At 38.6% G+C, this 20,773-nt stretch overlaps 1 protein-coding gene across 1 annotated transcript; it reads left to right on the forward strand.

Moving 5' to 3' along the window:
* The first annotated feature begins 11,143 nt into the window (after positions 1-11,143).
* Positions 11,144-13,394, forward strand: LOC144955964 (uncharacterized). The gene is made up of 2 exons (XM_078886227.1): positions 11,144-11,662; positions 13,311-13,394. The coding sequence occupies exons 1-2, from the start codon at positions 11,144-11,146 to the stop codon at positions 13,392-13,394; spliced, it is 603 nt and encodes a 200-aa protein (XP_078742353.1).
* Positions 13,395-20,773: the final 7,379 nt, after the last annotated feature.

Consider the following 20,773-nt stretch of genomic DNA (forward strand, 5'->3'; position numbering starts at 1 on the left):
CTGGGTGAGACGTTTAGGTGATCTCAAACTAAGTACAGTGAAAGTGTGCTCTTGGAATCCACATCTGTGGATCCTACTTTTTCCTCTAGTCCTTTTAATTGTACATCTAGAATGTCTTTACTATCCAATTTTCTTCCTTTTTACTGGTGCTGATATGACCTAAATGTGTTGCAAGCGCCGTAAAACCCTTAAAAACACCAAAAACAATTTTTTTTGTGAATGAGAGAGAACTTATCACTAGGCAGGGTTCCTGACCTCCCATTGTGGGCAGTGAGTTCACTTACTGTGTGTCTTCTATAGATAGTGTGCGCTTGTCCAAGAAACTCACAACATTGCCATTCAGAAACAAAACAAAGACACAAAACTATGTGTAATCTTGAACGTTTATAGTCTGGTTAATACATTTAGTGAGAATTGATAACTCATTAACATGGATGGCAAAAAAAAAAAAAACAATAACAAAGACCAGAGTGACGTCATCTTCGTTCTATCTATACCCCTATATCCGTTTTCCATCTTGCTTTTTGTCTTTGTCTTAGAATGTGATTACTTGGTTTTGTTCTGACCCTGGCGGGGTCCTTGGCTGAGAGGGAAACAGTCAAATGTATAGTGGGATACTGTGCTTATGTCTGGATGAGACTTGTATGTGATCTCAAAGAATGCACAATCATAGTAGCTATGCTCTTAGAATCTACATCTGTTCCCTATTTGTATCATTCCCCTTTGTCTTACTTTTTCTTGTGTAGTTTTTAATCGTAAATCTAGAAACTTTTTTTCTATCCCATTTTATTCATTTTTGCTGGCGCTAAAATGAGCTAACAATGTTGCAAGTGCCCTAAAAATAATTAAAAAACCCTCTACAGGATAATAATTATATTGTCTTTCATGTTCGCTATACAATGGACGACGGGTAACTCCACGACGCCGTTTAAGGAAGTGGATTTTTTTTTTCTTCATCCCTCTACCCGGGTATTGTGACCTCCCATATCGTAGGCAGAGAGGTCACGTACTGCGTCTTCTATCCCCTCATATATGTTTTACTTTTTCATGTCGCTCTCTGTCTTTGTACTGTATTGAGATTGCTCTTTTTTTTCTTTTTTTTTTTCCTGGTCTTTGCCGAGATCCTTGGGAGGAATACAGACAAATGTATAGTACGGTTTTCGATAGATTTTATATTATTTTTTCTATTATTAAATCATCTCTGTATTATGTGCTATGAATAGTTATTAGTTTTGAATATATTGTACTTTGTAAACATTTGACCATATCCTTCACTTCAAAGCTGGATTCTTTGCTTGTCCCTTGATGGGGTATTTAAGTAATGTCAAAATAGGCACATCGAAGGATTGCTGGTGAAATTTTATGCTCTTTTTTGAGGGAGGTTCCAGCAGACCTCCCATAGTGGGCAGGGAGGCACTTACTGTGTTTTCTATCCCCTTATATATATATGTTTTCCAACATGCTTTCTGTCTTTGTCTTGGGATGAGATTACTTGGTTTTGTCCTGGACCTGGTTGGAATCCTGGCTGGGAGGGAAATAATCGAATGTATAGTATAGTTATAGTTTTGGGAGATGATATTTTCTGTCTTGTAAATCATCTCTCTGTTATGCATTGTATTAATAATTTGTGTTATAAATACAATAATTTGTAAACATTTGAGTGTATTGCTCTTAGTGGGGACCTGTGTTTGTATCTGGATGAGACTTTTAGGTGATCTCAAACTAAGCACACCGATAGTGTGCTCTTGGAATCTACATCCTATTTGAACCAGTTCCCCTTTGTCTTACTTTGTCTCGGATGCATTCATTGTTATTCTAGAACTTTTTACTGTCCCATTTTCTTCCTTTTTGCTGGCGCTGATATGACCTAAATGTGTTGGCAAGCGCCGTAAAACCCTCAAAAACAAACAAAACAAACTTATGCTCTGAATTTGAACCAATCACCTTTTGTCTTTCCAAACTGTTATTAGAAGGAATGTTGATGCCGTCATTATGCTCTTTGTTATTGTTTTTAGAAGCTGATCAGTTCTTCAAATCTTCAATGGCTTGTATTTGCCAAATGCCCAGTGGACGCATCAATGCAGTGCAATTGTTCTTTTTCTTTGATGCCTTCGGGGAAATCCGAAACGTTCATTTGATCTGTTCTTGTAATACAATGGAAGCTTACATTCAATTTCATATTATTTATTTCTTCGAGCTTCGAGCAGCAACATTTACTTTACTTTATAAGAAACCAGCGGGGCTCTTAATTGCTGGATAGCTGGATTATTTTCTCGAGTCCCGTCGACAGTGAGTTAACCATCATCCATTGTAACAGTAATTAATATGATATTTTTAATAACTGCGATTTGAAAATGAAGTGCTTGGTTCGGTGTATGCTTATATATGTCTTGTATGAAAATGATTGAATTTTGATAAAAGTGTTATGTTCAGAATATTGATTAAAAAATTTAAGTTTCATTTTTCGTTTTTGTTCAAGTCGTTTTTTTTTTAAAACAGAGGCGTGTGTGTGTGTGTGTGTGTGTGTGTGTGTTTGTGTGTGTGTCGGAGAATGGGGGGGGGGGGGGGGGGGGAATTTCATTTTGGGGGGGGGGGGGGGGTTATTATTTTTTTTTTAAATTATCATTATTATTATAACTCAGGGTTCCCGCGGCCTCCTTTATTCAAGGACTCATTGAAAACTCCTTGATTTTGATATAACCAAGAAAATCTTGAAAACTCATTGAATTTCATTTTAGGAGAAAACCCCTTGAAAATTCCTTGAATTTTGAGAATCTCCATTACTACAACCACAACAATATCATCATCATCATCATCATCATCATCACATCATCATCATCATCATAATCAGTACCACCACTACTACAACCACAACACCGTCATTAACCACTACCAACATGAAAACAACGACTATTACCACTGTCATTTCCACCACTACCACAACCACCACCACCACTACATCCTCATCATCGCTACAACCACTTCTAAAACAACCACTATCCACATCATCATCGTCACTACCATCACCAGTATAACCAGCACATCATAATCACTACTACAATCACCACAGCATTACAACCATCATTACCACATTTTCATTACCTTCTTTACAATTTACAATAATCACCACAAGCACATCATAATGATCACTACCACCACAACTACAATCACCACCACATCAACATCTCTACCATCACTACAACAACCATCACATCATCATCCCTACCACCACTACTAAAACCACCATCTCCGCTACCACATCATAATCATCATCATCATCATCACTACCACCACAACTACAAACACAACCACCACCTATTAATCATAGACCTGTAAATTCTCAGTCAATTAACTGAAATCAGTCAATTTGTCAAATTCAAATATTTAAAAAAAGGAAAGAAAGAAAGAAAGAAATAAAAAAAGAAAGAATTCACAGATCATAGTCGAATGACCGTAAAGTAATTAGGAGTGTCCCACAGCGCTACGCATAGCTCATGGGGACCGTTTATATTAACGATTTATATATTGCCAAGACTAAGCGACGCTTTTTATAAAAGGCGTGTCTGAACACTTCCCTGGGTATTTTCACACATCCTTCGTTAAATTATTTTTTCACTTTCCAAACCCGTCGTGATCCCAACTGTAGCCAATTTTAACTGAGCCACCGAGCGATAAATTTCACTGTTTCATCTTAGCCAAAATTGACCACATTTACCTGGCGAGTCTCAAAAGTATGATAAAGTAAATTGCGAATGCCGGAAGTCCGTTATGTAGACACCTTCAAATCGAAAGTTAGGATAGATTGGATTGCCTCACGTTGTAAACAAACTGGTTGACCGTTTCTTCACTGATTGGGTACCTGATCATAAGGAACAATGGTAAGTAGCCTAATTAATTCCCGTGCAAATCAGGACGTTTTTCTGCCATTGTTTTGCTCAAGCCCAAGCGAGCTTGCTGTTTTGTGGCGATTTACCTTCATTTCGATTCTTTGAATTTTTCCGCTACCCCTACCGAAGTTTCTTCTTGATAATTCACTTCTACTTAATAATTCAGTCTATTGGCCAGAAGTCATATTTATTTAAGTTTTTTTTTCCTGTCATTTACTGATTGAAAATCAAGTTTGCTCATTGCTACATTATTCTAATGTTCTCACAATGTCTGAGCTGTTCGTGGATCGCAATTCAGACTTGTCGAACATCGATAAAGATGTGAGGAATAAATTCAATTGGTCATGGCTAGAAGTTAAAGATGATAATGGTGATTATTTTTCTGACTATGTCAAAAAAATTCCAGATGCAGAAATATGACTTTGATGAAGTCATCTTTACCTATATGAATGACATGCTTATTTAGCATTCCTTCTACATCAAATTATGGCGGTCATACTTCCAGTAAGAAATAACACCCACTATTTTAATATATTGTATTTATCACTCTCCTCTCCAATGATGCCCTTATTTAAAAAAAAATAACTGAATCTTCAGTTTGTCGAAGAGTTTCAGTCAATTTTTATAGAGCTCATTTACAGGTCTATAATCATCATCATCACTATCACTACAACTAAACCAATACCGACTCATCATCCTCGTCACTACAACTACCACATCACCATCCCTAATACCACTACTACAACCACCGCCACATCAGTATCCCTACCACCATTAATACAACACCCACCACATCATCGTTCAAGGCGCCCGCGTATCGGCTCGACATCCTGAATGGTCTAGTGACGGTCAACCGGAATTACTTTGCCCCCCCCCCCCCCTGATGTGCCTCAAACACCCCCACCGAACGTCAAGGCGGTGATCCATTCGGGGTGGCTCAGAAAGCTGCAGCCTCTCATGGTGCTCACACTACTATGTTATGACAATCTATCCAGACATCAGCTTCTAATGGTGCTCACACTACTATGTTATGACAATCTATCCAGACATCAGCTTCTAATGGTGCTCACACTACCATGTTATGACAATCTATCCAGACAACAGCTTCTAATGGTGCTCACACTACTATGTTATGACTATCTATCCAGACAACAGCTTCTAATGGTGCTCACACTACCATGTTTTGACAATCTATCCAGACAACAGCTTCTAATGGTGCTCACACTACCATGTTTTGACAATCTATCCAGACAACAGCTTCTAATGGTGGTCACACTACTATGTTATGACAATCTATCCAGACAACAGCTTCTAATGGTGCTCACACTACTATGTTATGACAATCTATCCAGACAGCAGCTTCTAATGGTGTTCACACTACTATGTTATGACAATCTATCCAGACAGCAGCTTCTAATGGTGCTCACACTACTATGTTTTGACAATCTATCCAGAAAACAGCTTCTAATGGTGTTCACACTACTATGTTATGACGATCTATCCAGACAACAGCTTCTAATGGTGCTCACACTACTATGTTATGACGATCTATCCAGACAACAGCTTCTAATGGTGCTCACAGTACTATGTTATGACGATCTATCCATACAACAGCTTCTAATGGTGCTCACACTGCTATATTGTGACGATCTATCCAGACAGCGGCGTCTGATGGTGTTCACACTACTATGTTATGACAATCTATCCAGATAACAGCTTCTAATGGTGCTCACAATATTATGTTATGACGATCTATCCAGACAGCAGCTTCTAATGGTGCTCACACTGCTATATTGTGACGATCTATCCAGACAGCGGCGTCTAATGGTGTTCACACTACTATGTTATGACAATCTATCCAGACAACAGCTTCTAATGGTGCTCACACTACTATGTTATGACGATCTATCCAGACAGCAGCTTCTAATGGTGCTCACACTACTATGTTATGACAATCTATCCAGACAACAGCTTCTAATGGTGCTCACACTACCATGTTATGACAATCTATCCAGACAACAGCTTCTACTGGTTCTCACACTACCATGTTATGACAATCTATCCAGACAGCAGCTTCTAATGGTGTTCACACTACTACGTTATGACAATCTATCCAGACAACAGCTTCTAATGGTGCTCACACTACTATGTTATGACGATCTATCCAGACAACAGCTTCTAATGGTGCTCACACTACTATGTTATGACGATCTATCCAGACAACAGCTTCTAATGGTGCTCACACTACTATGTTATGACGATCTATCCAGACAACAGCTTCTAATGGTGCTCACACTACTATGATATGACGATCTATCCAGACAGCAGCTTCTAACGGTGCTCACACTACCATGTTATGACAATCTATCCAGACAACAGCTTCTACTGGTTCTCACACTACCATGTTATGACAATCTATCCAGACAGCGACGTCTAATGGTGTTCACACTACTATGTTATGACAATCTATCCAGACAACAGCTTCTAATGGTGCTCACACTACTATGTTATGACGATCTATCCAGACAGCAGCTTCTAATGGTGCTCACACTACTATGTTATGATAATCTATCTAGACAACAGCTTCCAATGGTGCTCACACTACCATGTTATGGCAATCTATCCAGACAACAGCTTCTAATGGTGCTCACACTACCATGTTATGACAATCTATCCAGACAGCACCTTCTAATGGTGTTCACACTACTATGTTATGACGATCTATCCAGACAACAGCTTCTAATGGTGCTCAACTATTGTTTGACAATCTATCAGACAAAAGCTTCTAACGGTGCTCAACTACTATGTTATGACGATCTATCCAGACAACAGCTTCTAATGGTGCTCACACTACTATGTTATGACGATCTATCCAGACAACAGCTTCTAATGGTGCTCACACTACTATGTTATGACGATCTATCCAGACAACAGCTTCTAATGGTGTTCACACTACTATGTTATGACAAAATTATCCAGACAACAGCTTCTAATGGTGCTCACACTACTATGTTATGACGATCTATCCAGACAGCAGCTTCTAGTGGTGCTCACACTGCTATATTGTGACGATCTATCCAGACAGCGACGTCTAATGGTGTTCACACTACTATGTTATGACAATCTATCCAGACAACAGCTTCTAATGGTGCTCACACTACTATGTTATGACGATCTATCCAGACAACAGCTTCTAATGGTGCTCACAGTACTATGTTATGACGATCTATCCTAAACACTTCAATGTGCTCACCTGCTATTGTGACGATCTATCAGCAGCGCGTCTGATGGTGTTCACACATACTATGTTATGACAATCTATCCAGATAACAGCTTCTAATGGTGCTCACAATATTATGTTATGACGATCTATCCAGACAGCAGCTTCTAATGGTGCTCACACTGCTATATTGTGACGATCTATCCAGACAGCGGCGTCTATGTGTTCACATATATGTTTGACATCTATCCACAGCACTCTAATGGTGCACACTACTATTTGTGACGATCTATCCAGACAGCAGCTCTAATGGTGCTCACACTATATGTTATGACGATCTATCCAGACAACAGCTTCTAATGGTGCTCACACTACATGTTATGATAATCTATCCAGACAACAGCTTCTATGGTGCTCACACTACATTTTTGACAATCTATCCAGACAGCAGTTTCTAATGGTGTTCACACTACTATGTTATGACAATCTATCCAGACAACAGCTTCTAATGGTGCTCACACTACTATGTTATGACGATCTATCCAGACAACAGCTTCTAATGGTGCTCACACTACTATGTTACGACGATCTATCCAGACAACAGCTTCAATGGTGCTCACACTACTATGTTATGCGATCTATCCAGACAACAGCTTCTAATGGTGCTACACTACTATGTTATGACGATCTATCCAGACAACAGCTTCTAATGGTGTCACACTACTATGTTATGACGATCTATCCAGACAACAGCTTCTAATGGTGCTCACACTGCTATATGTGACGATCTATCCAGACAGCGGCGTCTAATGGTGTTCACATTACTATGTTATGACAATCTATCCAGACAACAGCTTCTAATGGTGCTCACACTACTATGTTATGACGATCTATCCTGACAGCAGCTTCTAGTGGTGCTCACACTGCTATATTGTGACGATCTATCCAGACAGCGACGTCTAATGGTGTTCACACTACTATGTTATGACAATCTATCCAGACAACAGCTTCTAATGGTGCTCACACTACTATGTTATGACGATCTATCCAGACAGCAGCTTCTAATGGTGCTCACACACTATTTATGATAATCTATCAGACAACGCTTCTAATGGTGCTCACACTACATGTTATGACAATCTATCCAGACAACAGCTTCTAATGGTGCTCACACTACATGTTATGACGATCTATCCAGACAACAGCTTCTAATGGTGCTCACATACTATGTTATGACGATCTATCCAGACAACAGCTTCTAATGGTGCTCACACTGCTATATTAGTGACGAATCTATCCAGACAGCGGCGTCTGATGGTGTTCACACTACTATGTTATGACAATCTATCCAGATAACAGCTTCTAATGGTGCTCACATATTATGTTATGACGAATCTATCCAGACAGCAGCTTCTAATGGTGCTCACACACTGCATATGTTGACGATCTATCCAGACAGCGGCGTCTAATGGTGTTCACACTACTATGTTATGACAATCTATCCAGACAAACAGCTTCTAATGGTGCTCACACTACTATGTTATGACGATCTATCCAGACAGCAGCTTCTAATGGTGCTCACACTATTATGTTATGACGATCTATCCAGACAACAGCTTCTAATGGTGCTCACACTACCATGTTATGATAATCTATCCAGACAACAGCTTCTACTGGTGCTCACACTACCATGTTATGACAATCTATCCAGACAGCAGTTTCTAATGGTGTTCACACTACTATGTTATGACAATCTATCCAGACAACAGCTTCTAATGGTGCTCACACTACTATGTTATGACGATCTATCCAGACAACAGCTTCTAATGGTGCTCACACTACCATGTTATGACAATCTATCCAGACAACAGCTTCTAATGGTGTTCACACTACCATGTTATGATGATCTATCCAGACATCAGCTTCTAATGGTGCTCACACTACTATGTTATGACAATCTATCCAGACAACAGCTTCTAATGGTGCTCACACTGCTATGTTATGACGATCTATCCAGACAACAGCTTCTAATGGTGCTCACACTACTATGTTATGACAATCTATCCAGACAACAGCTTCTAATGGTGCTCACACTACTATGTTATGACGATCTATCCAGACAACAGCTTCTAATGGTGCTCACACTACCATGTTATGACAATCTATCCAGACAGCAGCTTCTAATGGTGCTCACACTACTATGTTATGACAATCTATCCAGACAACAGCTTCTAATGGTGCTCACACTACTACGTTATGACGATCTATCCAGACATCAGCTTCTAATGGTGCTCACACTACTATGTTATGACGATCTATCCAGACAACAGCTTCTAATGGTGCTCACACTACTATGTTATGACGATCTATCCAGACAACAGCTTCTAATGGTGCTCACACTACTACGTTATGACGATCTATCCAGACAACAGCTTCTAATGGTGCTCACACTACTATGTTATGACAATCTATCCAGACATCAGCTTCTAATGGTGCTCACACTACGTATTATGTTATGAAGATCTATCCAGACAACAGCTTCTAATGGTGCTCACACTACTATGTTATGACAATCTATCCAGACATCAGCTTCTAATGGTGCTCACACTACGTATTATGTTATGAAGATCTATCCAGACAGCAGCTTCTAGTGGTGCTCACACTGCTATATTGTGACGATCTATCCAGACAGCGACGTCTAATGGTGTTCACACTACTATGTTATGACAATCTATCCAGACAACAGCTTCTAATGGTGCTCACACTACTATGTTATGACGATCTATCTAGACAGCAGCTTCTAATGGTGCTCACACTACTATGTTATGATAATCTATCTAGACAACAGCTTCTAATGGTGCTCACACTACCATGTTATGGCAATCTATCCAGACAACAGCTTCTAATGGTGCTCACACTACCATGTTATGACAATCTATCCAGACAGCACCTTCTAATGGTGTTCACACTACTATGTTATGACGATCTATCCAGACAACAGCTTCTAATGGTGCTCACACTACTATGTTCTGACAATCTATCCAGACAAAAGCTTCTAACGGTGCTCACACTACTATGTTATGACGATCTATCCAGACAACAGCGTCTAATGGTGTTCACACTACTATGTTATGACAATCTATCCAGACAACAGCTTCTAATGGTGCTCACACTACTATGTTATGACGATCTATCCAGACAACAGCTTCTAATCGTGCTCACACTACCATGTTATGACAACCTATCCAGACAGCAGCTTCTAATGGTGCTCACACTACTATGTTATGACAATCTATCCAGACAACAGCTTCTAATGGTGCTCACACTACTACGTTATGACGATCTATCCAGACATCAGCTTCTAATGGTGCTCACACTACTATGTTATGACGATCTATCCAGACAACAGCTTCTAATGGTGCTCACACTACTACGTTATGAAGATCTATCCAGACAACAGCTTCTAATGGTGCTAACACTACTATGTTATGACAATCTATCCAGACAACAGCTTCTAATGGTGCTCACACTACGTATTATGTTATGAAGATCTATCCAGATAGCAGCTTCTAATGGTGCTCACACTACCATGTTATGACGATCGACCCAAATCTTCAAATTCCGTACCGCACTCGTGCACCGTCGTTTCGAGGAGTTTATGTCCCCACCCCCTCAAGGGATTGAATTCGTCTCTAGGCGGTGATCCATGAGGGGCGGTCAAAAGGTTCTATTTGTCACCTCTTCTTTCTGACTACAATCCGAATCTCTCTCTCTCTCCGCTCATCTACTTGCCTGTACTAGAACTGTTTGATCCTAAGTCGATTTTTTCACAACGGGCTTTCGCACATTCTGCTCCCTTTCTGATTATATTGATAAAGATAACGTATAGTAATATTTACTTTGAAGCAAAAACACCTCATTACCGGGCTGGGGCAATCTAATCGTTGCTTTTGCGTAAATATCACACGGCCTGGCAATCCGTCAAATATTAAAAAGACAATTTTACCATCAATTTGTTGGTGATTGTTCCATCAGTATGTCATCCAAAGCGAAAAACCTTGGCGTTGTGCTCGACTGTTTCAGCATGGAACATCAAATAAACCAGATGCTCAAAACCATGAATTTTGTATTAAAGAGAATCCATCGAATAAAACAATACATTCCTCCCCATTTGCTGAAGACGGTTGTTTGTCCACTGATACTGTCACGCCTTGATTACTGTAACTCGCTACTTGTTGGTCTACCTGACATAAAACTCGAAAAACTACAAAAAGTTCAGAATAGAGCAGCAAGGCTTGCCCTAGGTATTGGTCGCAGTGACTCGATGGGTGTCAAGGCGATGTTGAGGTCATTACAATGGCTACCAGTTAAAGCTCGTATAGAATACAAAATTGCTCTACTCTGTTTTGATGCCATCAATTCGCAAAGCCCTGCCTATATTCAAGACTTGATTGTCCCCTACAACCCCACTCCAAATCTCAGGTCCTCAAAATTGTATCACCTTCAAATTCCAAAAACTAATCTTAAACGTTTTGGCGACAGATCATTCAGTAAAGTAGGTCTCATCACTCGGAATGCACTCCCACTGTCAGTCAGACTTGAAAGCAGCGTTGATAAATTCAAAAATAAACGCACACGCAAAGGGACCAAGATCGATCCCGGGTGCAGTCGAGATATTTCCTGCCCCCCCCCCCTGTCTGCCCAGCTGAATCTGTCAGATCTGGCGGAAAGTACATTGCGGTAGACTAGCGTACTATCCAAAGGATAGCAAGCAATTTCTATTGTCCGTTTCACGATATAGAAAGCGGGATAAAATCCGGCTCCATGGGCTTGGCCACAATGGTTCTGAGGAACTACTACTTGTTATTTTGTTGGGTTTTTTGTGTGTGTGTGTGTGTGTGTGTGTGTGTGTGTGTGTGTGTAATCGGTGTTTTTAAAATCTCACAATATTCCTGTAAAAACGCAATGGCACTGTATTTGAAAATGAATGGCATGCACATCCTGGCGTCACGAATATATCATTAGAATTGTTGACACAGACAGAGTCCAACTTGACTAAGAACCGACGTGCACGTATCTGCAGGTCTGTATAAACCTAATCCTTATGGGTATTGGTGTTATGCTGAAATCTCAAAAATGACGCAAATATTATTATTGCAACAATGTTAATAGCATATGGGTTCGGATGTCAGACCTGCATATATATATATATATATACACGTATTGTCTAAGACATGGTTTTTTTTTCTATTGTCACTAAACATGCTGAAAAAAACTCCGATAAGATCAAGCAAGTTTCTCAGCTCCCGCCTGCTTCAATTTGTCCCACGAACTCTCCTGTAAACACTGGGAGATCGATCTGTTGAACACCAGGGACCAAGAATCTGGAATAATTTGCCGAGGGAGCTGTTATTATTATTATTATTACTACTACTACTACTACTACTACTACTACTACTACTACTACTACTATACTACTATGCTAGACTGCTACTACTACTACTACATACTACTACTACTACTACTACTACTACTACTACTACTACTACTATACTACTACTACTACTACTACTACTACTACTACTTACTACTACTACTACTACTACACTACTACTACTACTACTACTACTACTACTACTACTATACTACTACTACTACTACTACTACTACTACTACTACTACTACTACTACTACTACTACTACTACTACAATTACTACTACTACTCTTACTACTACGATGTGGTGATGATTTATTTTGACAAACAACGATCCGGTGTCTAAGACATGAAGTCCACAGTGTACGCATTTAAGTTCAAACTTCTATTGGTTGCTATGATTTTGGCTGAAGAGTTTTCACATATTATCATTCCATTTGACTATAATATAAATGTGGAACTTGGCTAAAGGCAGAATGCTACACTCTACAAAAACGTGCCCAAATCAGACGTATCCTATGTGCATTGGAGGTTTATTTCAATCTGACTTGTCTGGAGAATTAAATGAAGCATTGTTTAGCGCATTGAATATGGGAAATCCACTGAAATTATCTATACAATATTTATAAACTTTACTGCCCATTTTATATATACGTTAGATAAACTGGGATATGAATATGAGCCAAAATCGTGGGCCTGGTTTGATGGCCCCATGTGAATATTCTTTGTTTTTCAATATATCAGTGTTTGCACTGTTTTCAATCTTAGAGCATAACAAGTGGACACATGCCATTACGATTACAAGTCAGTAAATCAGATGTTAACTACCCTCTTGACATCTACGAGTATTAATCATTAGCCATTGTATTCTTTTCAAAGAGTAAGACGTTGTTAAGCTGTACTGTTTATATGACAAATCCTTAAATTTTATTTCCAAGTGTAACGCTATTAGTGGCTAACTGTCTCAAATTTGACTCGAGCAAATTTTTGACGCGTTTTTATTTTTCTTCCAATTTTTGCGTCAAAAATCGCCCACACGAGTCATTGGTCACATGATTTGTTGCTCTCCAACGATTGGATATTTCTGAATAAACATAAACACGCTGCTTGCGTATTGAAGTTGTAAACATACGAGGCGGTCGAGCTGAACAAAATGAGTTATCGTGATGCTGGAGATTTCGTTAACTGTGAACCCTGTTTGTTGTGAGGACATTTTGCAATGCGACTCATGACTCGAGCAAATGGAAAAAATAATATACATATAAACGTGTTGTATTGTTCATGTTACTCAGTTTCATGATTACCCTTCAGGAGCTGTTTTCACGAACGCGGACTATCGCTTAGACTATCTCTGACTTTAGTCAAGGACTTGCAAAAAAATCGGATTTCATGTGAGCTGACTAAGCAAGTCTCAGACTAAAATCACCGCACATTCGGACTAAGTTTGGCAGAGTTTTAGTCATTTGCTGAGGCAGGACTTCACAAGCTTATCCTGAGACTAGTAACTAGGATGCGTTATAGCGTCAACAAGATAGCAGCTATTTTTAGATGAGAGAGCATCGATTCGGAAGGAAAATCGTCAGTTGCGAATGACAGAGGCAAAAAGTGTCCTGTCGCTATTGACACTGGCTTTTAAAAAAATATAAGATAAATGCAGATTGTCGAAAGTAAACATTTTTGTCAGCAAAAAATAAAAATAAAGACTGAATCTAATCGGCTCCTGAGTTGAGAGTGAAAGGAGTCAAGAAATCGATGGAGTTGCGTGAAAGAACAACAAAACAGATGATTTGAAAGTATAGTGGAGACAAACGTGACAACAAAACAGATGATTTAAAAGTATAGTGGAGACAAAAGTGATAACAAAACAGATGATTTGAAAGTATAGTGGAGACAAACGTGACAACAAAACAGATGATTTGAAAGTATAGTGGAGACAAACGTGATAACAAAACAGATGATTTGAAAGTATAGTGGAGACAAACGTGACAACAAAACAGATAATTTGAAAGTATAGTGGAGACAAACGTGACAACAAAACAGATGATTTGAAAGTATAGTGGAGACAAACGTGATAACAAAACAGATGATTTGAAAGTATAGTGGAGACAAACGTGATAACAAAACAGCTGATTTGAAAGTATAGTGGAGACAAACGTGATAACAAAACAGATGATTTGAAAGTATAGTGGAGACAAACGTGATAACAAAACAGATGATTTGAAAGTATAGTGGAGACAAACGTGATAACAAAACAGATGATTTGAAAGTATAGTGGAGACAAACGTGATTCTCCTGGCTTTGTAACTGACTGAAATAATGTGATTCATCAGAACACACTTTCCTTTTTGTTTGTTTGTTTGTTTTTGGTTCAATTTGTTTGAGTTTCAGTGAAACTTTCATGGTCTATATCACATATAGACCATGGACACCATTAACGTCTAGCAGTCCAAGGTCAATATCATGTAATTTGATTCATCATGACAAAAGTTAAATATTGAAAAGAACGAAATATTTTTTATACCGGATGTGTTGCTAATTCCCTCTTTGGAAATCTTTTGCGTTGACAAGATGAAGGCAGGTAACTTACATGCCATCGTGTACTTGAGAGCGGGATGTTCCCAGCACAAAACATCCGCATTAGTCACCGTCCTTACAACGTCTACTTCAAGGCAAGAGACTAGCCAGTCCGAGACTAGAAAACATTCATGAAATCCGAATTTTTAAAGTCACTTGCTTCGTTTAGGCTTAAGTCTAGCAAGTCATTTACTAGACTAGTAAATAATGAAATCTAGTCCTCGTTGATGAAAACGGGCCCAAATGATAACTATAGGTTTTATAGCTCAATATCCACTTAACGTGCTCAAAGCGCTTTACAAAGGTTCCTTGGCTAACAGCAACAATTAACATGTAGGACGAGACATGACGCCTGTTATAGGCGATATTATTTTTTTTCAGACAGAGAAAAAGCTGATGACGGCCAGGTACTCATTTACACCAGAGTAAGGTGAGAAAATGTGTGTAAAGAGTCTTTTCCAAGAACTCATCTGTGCGCCGCCCAGAAGGGGGCTTAAACCCAGGAGAATCTGATTGTCATACCACAAGATCACATTACCCCACAATATTTTGTTGAATTTTTCATGTTATTCAGTTTCATAATTACCATTTTTGATCACAATATTTTGTATATTTCATGTTTTACAGTTTCATGATTGCCCTTTTTGATCAAAATATTGTTGTATTTTTCATGTTTTCAGTTTCATGATTACCTATTTTGATCACAATATTGTTGTACTTTTCATGTTTTCAGTTTCATGATTACCTATTTTGATCACAATATTGTTGTATTTTTCATGTTTTCAGTTTCATGATTACCTATTTTGATCACAATATTGTTGTATTTTTCATGTTTTCAGTTTCATGATTACCTATTTTGATCACAATATTGTTGTATTTTTCATGTTTTCAGTTTCATGATTACCTATTTTGATCACAATATTGTTGTATTTTTCATGTTTTCAGTTTCATGATTACCTATTTTAATCACAATATTGTCGTATTTTTCATGTTTTCAGTTTCATGATTACCTATTTTGATCACAATATTGTTGTATTTTTCATGTTTTCAGTTTCATGATTACCTATTTTGATCACAATTATGTTGTATTTTTCATGTTTTCAGTTTCATGATTACCTATCTTGATCACAATATTGTTGTATTTTTCATGTTTTCAGTTTCATGATTACCTATTTTGATCACAATATTGTTGTATTTTTCATGTTTTCAGTTTCATGATTACCTATTTTGATCACAATATTGTTGTATTTTTCATGTTTTCAGTTTCATGATTACCTATTTTAATCACAATATTGTCGTATTTTTCATGTTTTCAGTTTCATGATTACCTATTTTGATCACAATATTGTTGTATTTTTCATGTTTTCAGTTTCATGATTACCTATTTTGATCACAATATTGTTGTATTTTTCATGTTTTCAGTTTCATGATTACCATTTGGATCACAATATTTTATTGTATTGTTCATGTTACTCATTTTCATAAAATGTTCAATTACCTCTCCCAAATCGATTACCCTTTGGGTCACAGTATTGTCATGTATTGTGAAAACGCCTGACGTTTAAATGTCCTACATCATCTATAATAAATTTAAACGTGTTCCATTGTGCACGGACATAATACGAAACTGTTTAAGAATGCTATATTATTTAGCAAATACTATCCCGCACAAATCTTTGGGCCTCTTTTTCGCTCACTAAGTGCCCGAATTCGCGTCAAAATATGGGACGAAGCCGTTTCGTATATGCTATTTAAAAGAAATTAATTACGACGCTGTTTATCGATGAATATGACTGAAAGTTGGCACACAGTTAGAAAAAAGGTCATTTTAGATTATGTCAAGCGACAAAACTCGTGCAATTACCAGAAGACCGTTAAAAATAGATTTTTACTCTTTGAGTAAAATATTTCTAAAACTACCGTGCGTGGAGCTTTTGTCGCTGACAAGGTAATACATGAACATTTCTTCTTTTTGGTTGTAAAATTTTATATGAATATGACGAATACTTTTCCCGTATTTTACAAAACACCATCCTAATTTGCTCTTCTTTTAAAACACTTATTACGCCAAAGATCGGAAAAAAATGCCGAAAAAGCGTCCCATATTTTCGCGCTTTTTTCCTCTTTGCGGGTCATCCAAATAAATGACACCTTTGAAACTGCATAACTTGTTTATTTATGAATGGATTTTCAAAATTCAAAAACATTTTTACTCAGTGGAGATAGGGCTTTGATTTCAGACAAAAATTTTCCTCAAAAAGAGAAAAAAAAACATTTTTCATAGTCATTGCTATATTATTCCACCACCTGCATTGGAAAACCCTATAATTTATTCAACGATTGCAGATTATTTTTGCACATTTTATTGGTGTGAAATTAGGTGTAAAAGACATCTGATTGGTAATTATACGTAGTCTTTTGGTGCGCATGAATCCAACGATTTTAGTTTTGGGTTAAATTGCCATTCAAGCAGAAGGAGTAAGATACAAATTATGGTGAAGTACTAATACCATACCATTTGGTTACAAAATATCTAATAATCTTACTTGGAGGGGTAGAGTAAACGTATTCTTTCATTTCTTTGTATTTATTAAACTCAATGTAATTTTATCATGCAGCAACACATACTCGCAAGCTCGTTGTGTTATTGGGCACGATAAAAATAACTCGTTTAATAAATAAATACAAAGAGATGAAAGAACGGTATGTTCTCCTCGGCGACGAAGCATAAAAATCTTCCTCGGCTCTCATACTTTTTACTATAGATATTATAAATGTTAAAAAATAAATAGTCATCATCATTGCCTTTTTCACCCTGGGTCAGGGTATAGGCCACAGACAAACAGTTTCCATCCTTCTCTATCCTGAGCCAACTTTTTTTTATCTCATTCCAGGTCTTACCACTTCTCTGTATATCAGCTTCTTTAATTCTTCTCCATGTTCCTCGTGGCCTTCCCTTGATCTTCTGCCCTGAGGGTTCCAGTCCAATACTTTCTTTGTTATAGTTGAGTCATTCTTTCTAAGCGTGTGTCCAATCCACCTCCATCGTCTTCTTCCTATATCCTCTCCCACTGGTTTCTGCTGTGTTCTTTTCCATACTTCTTCATTTTTTATTCTATCCATCCATTTTATTCTGAGTAGCTTACGCATGCACCTGTTTACGAAAATCTGTACCCTCCTTATACATGCCTGTGATGCGTTCCAAGTTTCACATCCATACAGTAGGACAGACTTCACGTTTGAGTTGAAAAGTCTTAGCTTTAGTTGAAGGGAGATATCTTTAGTTCTCCAAACTCTGTTCAAAGATGTGAATGCAGCCTGTGCCTTTCCTATTCGTGCTTTCACCTCTGCTTCCGTGCCTCCATCCTTGTCAATTATACTTCCGAGATAGCAGAAAGTGTCTATATCTTCGAGTTCCTGATCTTTTACTTTGATCTGCTCCCTTTGACGCGTACCTATCCTCAAGACCTTTGACTTTGCAGGGTGAATTCTTAGACCAATTGATTCCGAGAGGCTGTTTATAATTGTGGTTTTTGCTTGCATCTGGTCCTGGGTGTGGGACAAAAGAGCCAGATCATCTGCAAAATCCAGATCATCCAACTGTGTCCAGGGGGTCCACTGTATCCCATTTCTTCTCCCTTTGGAGGTTTCCTTCATTAGCCAATCAATGGCAAGGATGAACAGGAATGGAGAGAGCAAGCATCCCTGCTTGACACCAGTCTTAATTTCAAAGCTGTCAGTAAGCTGATCTTCATGTACAACCCTGCAACTTGATCCTTCATACATTTCCTTAATGAGGCTTACTATCTTTTCAGGGAGTCCATAATGTGCCAGAATTTTCCACAATGTTGCTCTGTCAATACTGTCGAAAGCCTTCTCGTAATCCAGAAAGTTGACAATAAGAGGAGAGTTCCATTCTATAGACTGTTCCACTATGACTCGCAGAGAGGCAATCTGGTCGGTGGTTGAACGGTTTTTCCGAAAACCTGCCTGTTCGTCCCGCAGTTTAGCATCTGTTGCATTCTTAATTCTCTCTAAAATAATACGGTTGAAAACCTTTCCTGGGATAGAAAGAAGAGTGATGCCTCGATAATTATTACAATTACTGAGGTCCCCTTTCTTTGGAAGCTTGATAAGATGTCCTTCCTTCCAATCCTTTGGGAATATCCCGTCATTCCAGATTCTCTCAAATAGTGGGTGCAGGGCCTCAGCATTTCTTTCCGCATCAACTTTTAGAGCCTCCGGTGGAATCTGGTCTGGTCCAGCAGCTTTCCCCCTTTTCATCTTGTTAATGGCACCCACAATCTCTGCTATCGATGGTGGATCACAGCTAATTGGTATCTCATTTCTTGCAGGCAAAATTTCTGGCTGGTTGTCTGGTGGTGGTCTGTTCAGAAGGCAGTTGAAATGTTCCCTCCATCGTTCAGATTGAGCCTCTTTTCCAAAATAGTTTTCCCATCTTTGTCTTTGACTGGTACCTCTGGTTTCCCATATTTTCCAGCAAGTGTCTTGGTAGTTTGGTAAAGGATCCTCATGTGTCCTCCAGTCGCTGCTGCTTCTGCTTTCTCTGCAAGTCTGTTCATGAATGCTTCCTTGTCTTTCTTCACAGATCTTTTGACTTCCTTAGCTATGGCTCGATACTGCTCTTGTGCATCCAGTCTTGAAGCCCTTGTTCGGCTTGCATTCACTTGTTCCTTCCTTGTTCTCCTCTTTTCAATAAGGTCCAAGGTGGTTGGACTTATCCATTCTTTATGTTCCAATTTCTTTACCCCCAATACCTCGTGGCAAGTTGTTATGTAGACTTCCTTGATCTTTGTCCAATGTGACTCTACATCTATGTCCTCCTCGAGCTCAGTAAGAGGTTGGAATCTATTACTCAATCGTAGTTTGAATTCCTCATTCTTTTCCCCATCAAGTGCATTCACCTCGAATTTTCTTCTTGTATGTGATCTGGCCCCGTGTTTTCTGAGTCGGAGCTTAAGCTTTGCCAATAGCAGGTGGTGGTCTGATCCAACATCTGCCCCTCTCCGTACTGTCACATCTTCCAATGAACGTCTGAATCTACGAGAGATACAAAAATGATCAATCTGATTCTCTGTCACACCATCTGGTGAGACCCAAGTTGCTTTGTGGATCCTCTTATGGGGGAACACTGATCCTCCAATCACCAAACTGTTGAATGCACAGAAATTTGCAAATCTCTCACCATTATCATTCATTTCTCCCATGCCATGACGTCCCATGATACCTTCATAGCCTACGTTATCCTGTCCCACTTTTGCATTAGCATCTCCCATCAATATGTTGATGTCTTTCCTTGGCAACTTGTCAATGACTTGTTGTAGCAGACCATAAAATGTATCTTTGTCCTCATCTGTTGCATCATTTGTTGGGGCATAGATCTGTACAATGTTCATGCTGATCTTCTTACTCCGTGTTGTAAAGGACGCCATGATGATCCTTTCTCCGCATTGTTCCCATCCTCTCAGTGACTCCCAGAAGCCCAGAAAAAATAAATAGTAAATATAGTAAAAGGCTAATGGCCAACATTAGACAAAGGACAATATCAAGTTGCAATTTTCAGACTTTGCTGCAGACAGAACCGTCACCGTCACCACATAATATGTTCAAAGCATTTAAGATTGGAGAAACATATA

Source organism: Berghia stephanieae, chromosome 10 (genome assembly GCF_034508935.2).
Source record: "Berghia stephanieae isolate SIO BIC M18660-M18661 chromosome 10, UCSD_Bste_1.3, whole genome shotgun sequence".
Lineage (NCBI taxonomy): Eukaryota > Metazoa > Mollusca > Gastropoda > Nudibranchia > Aeolidiidae > Berghia > Berghia stephanieae.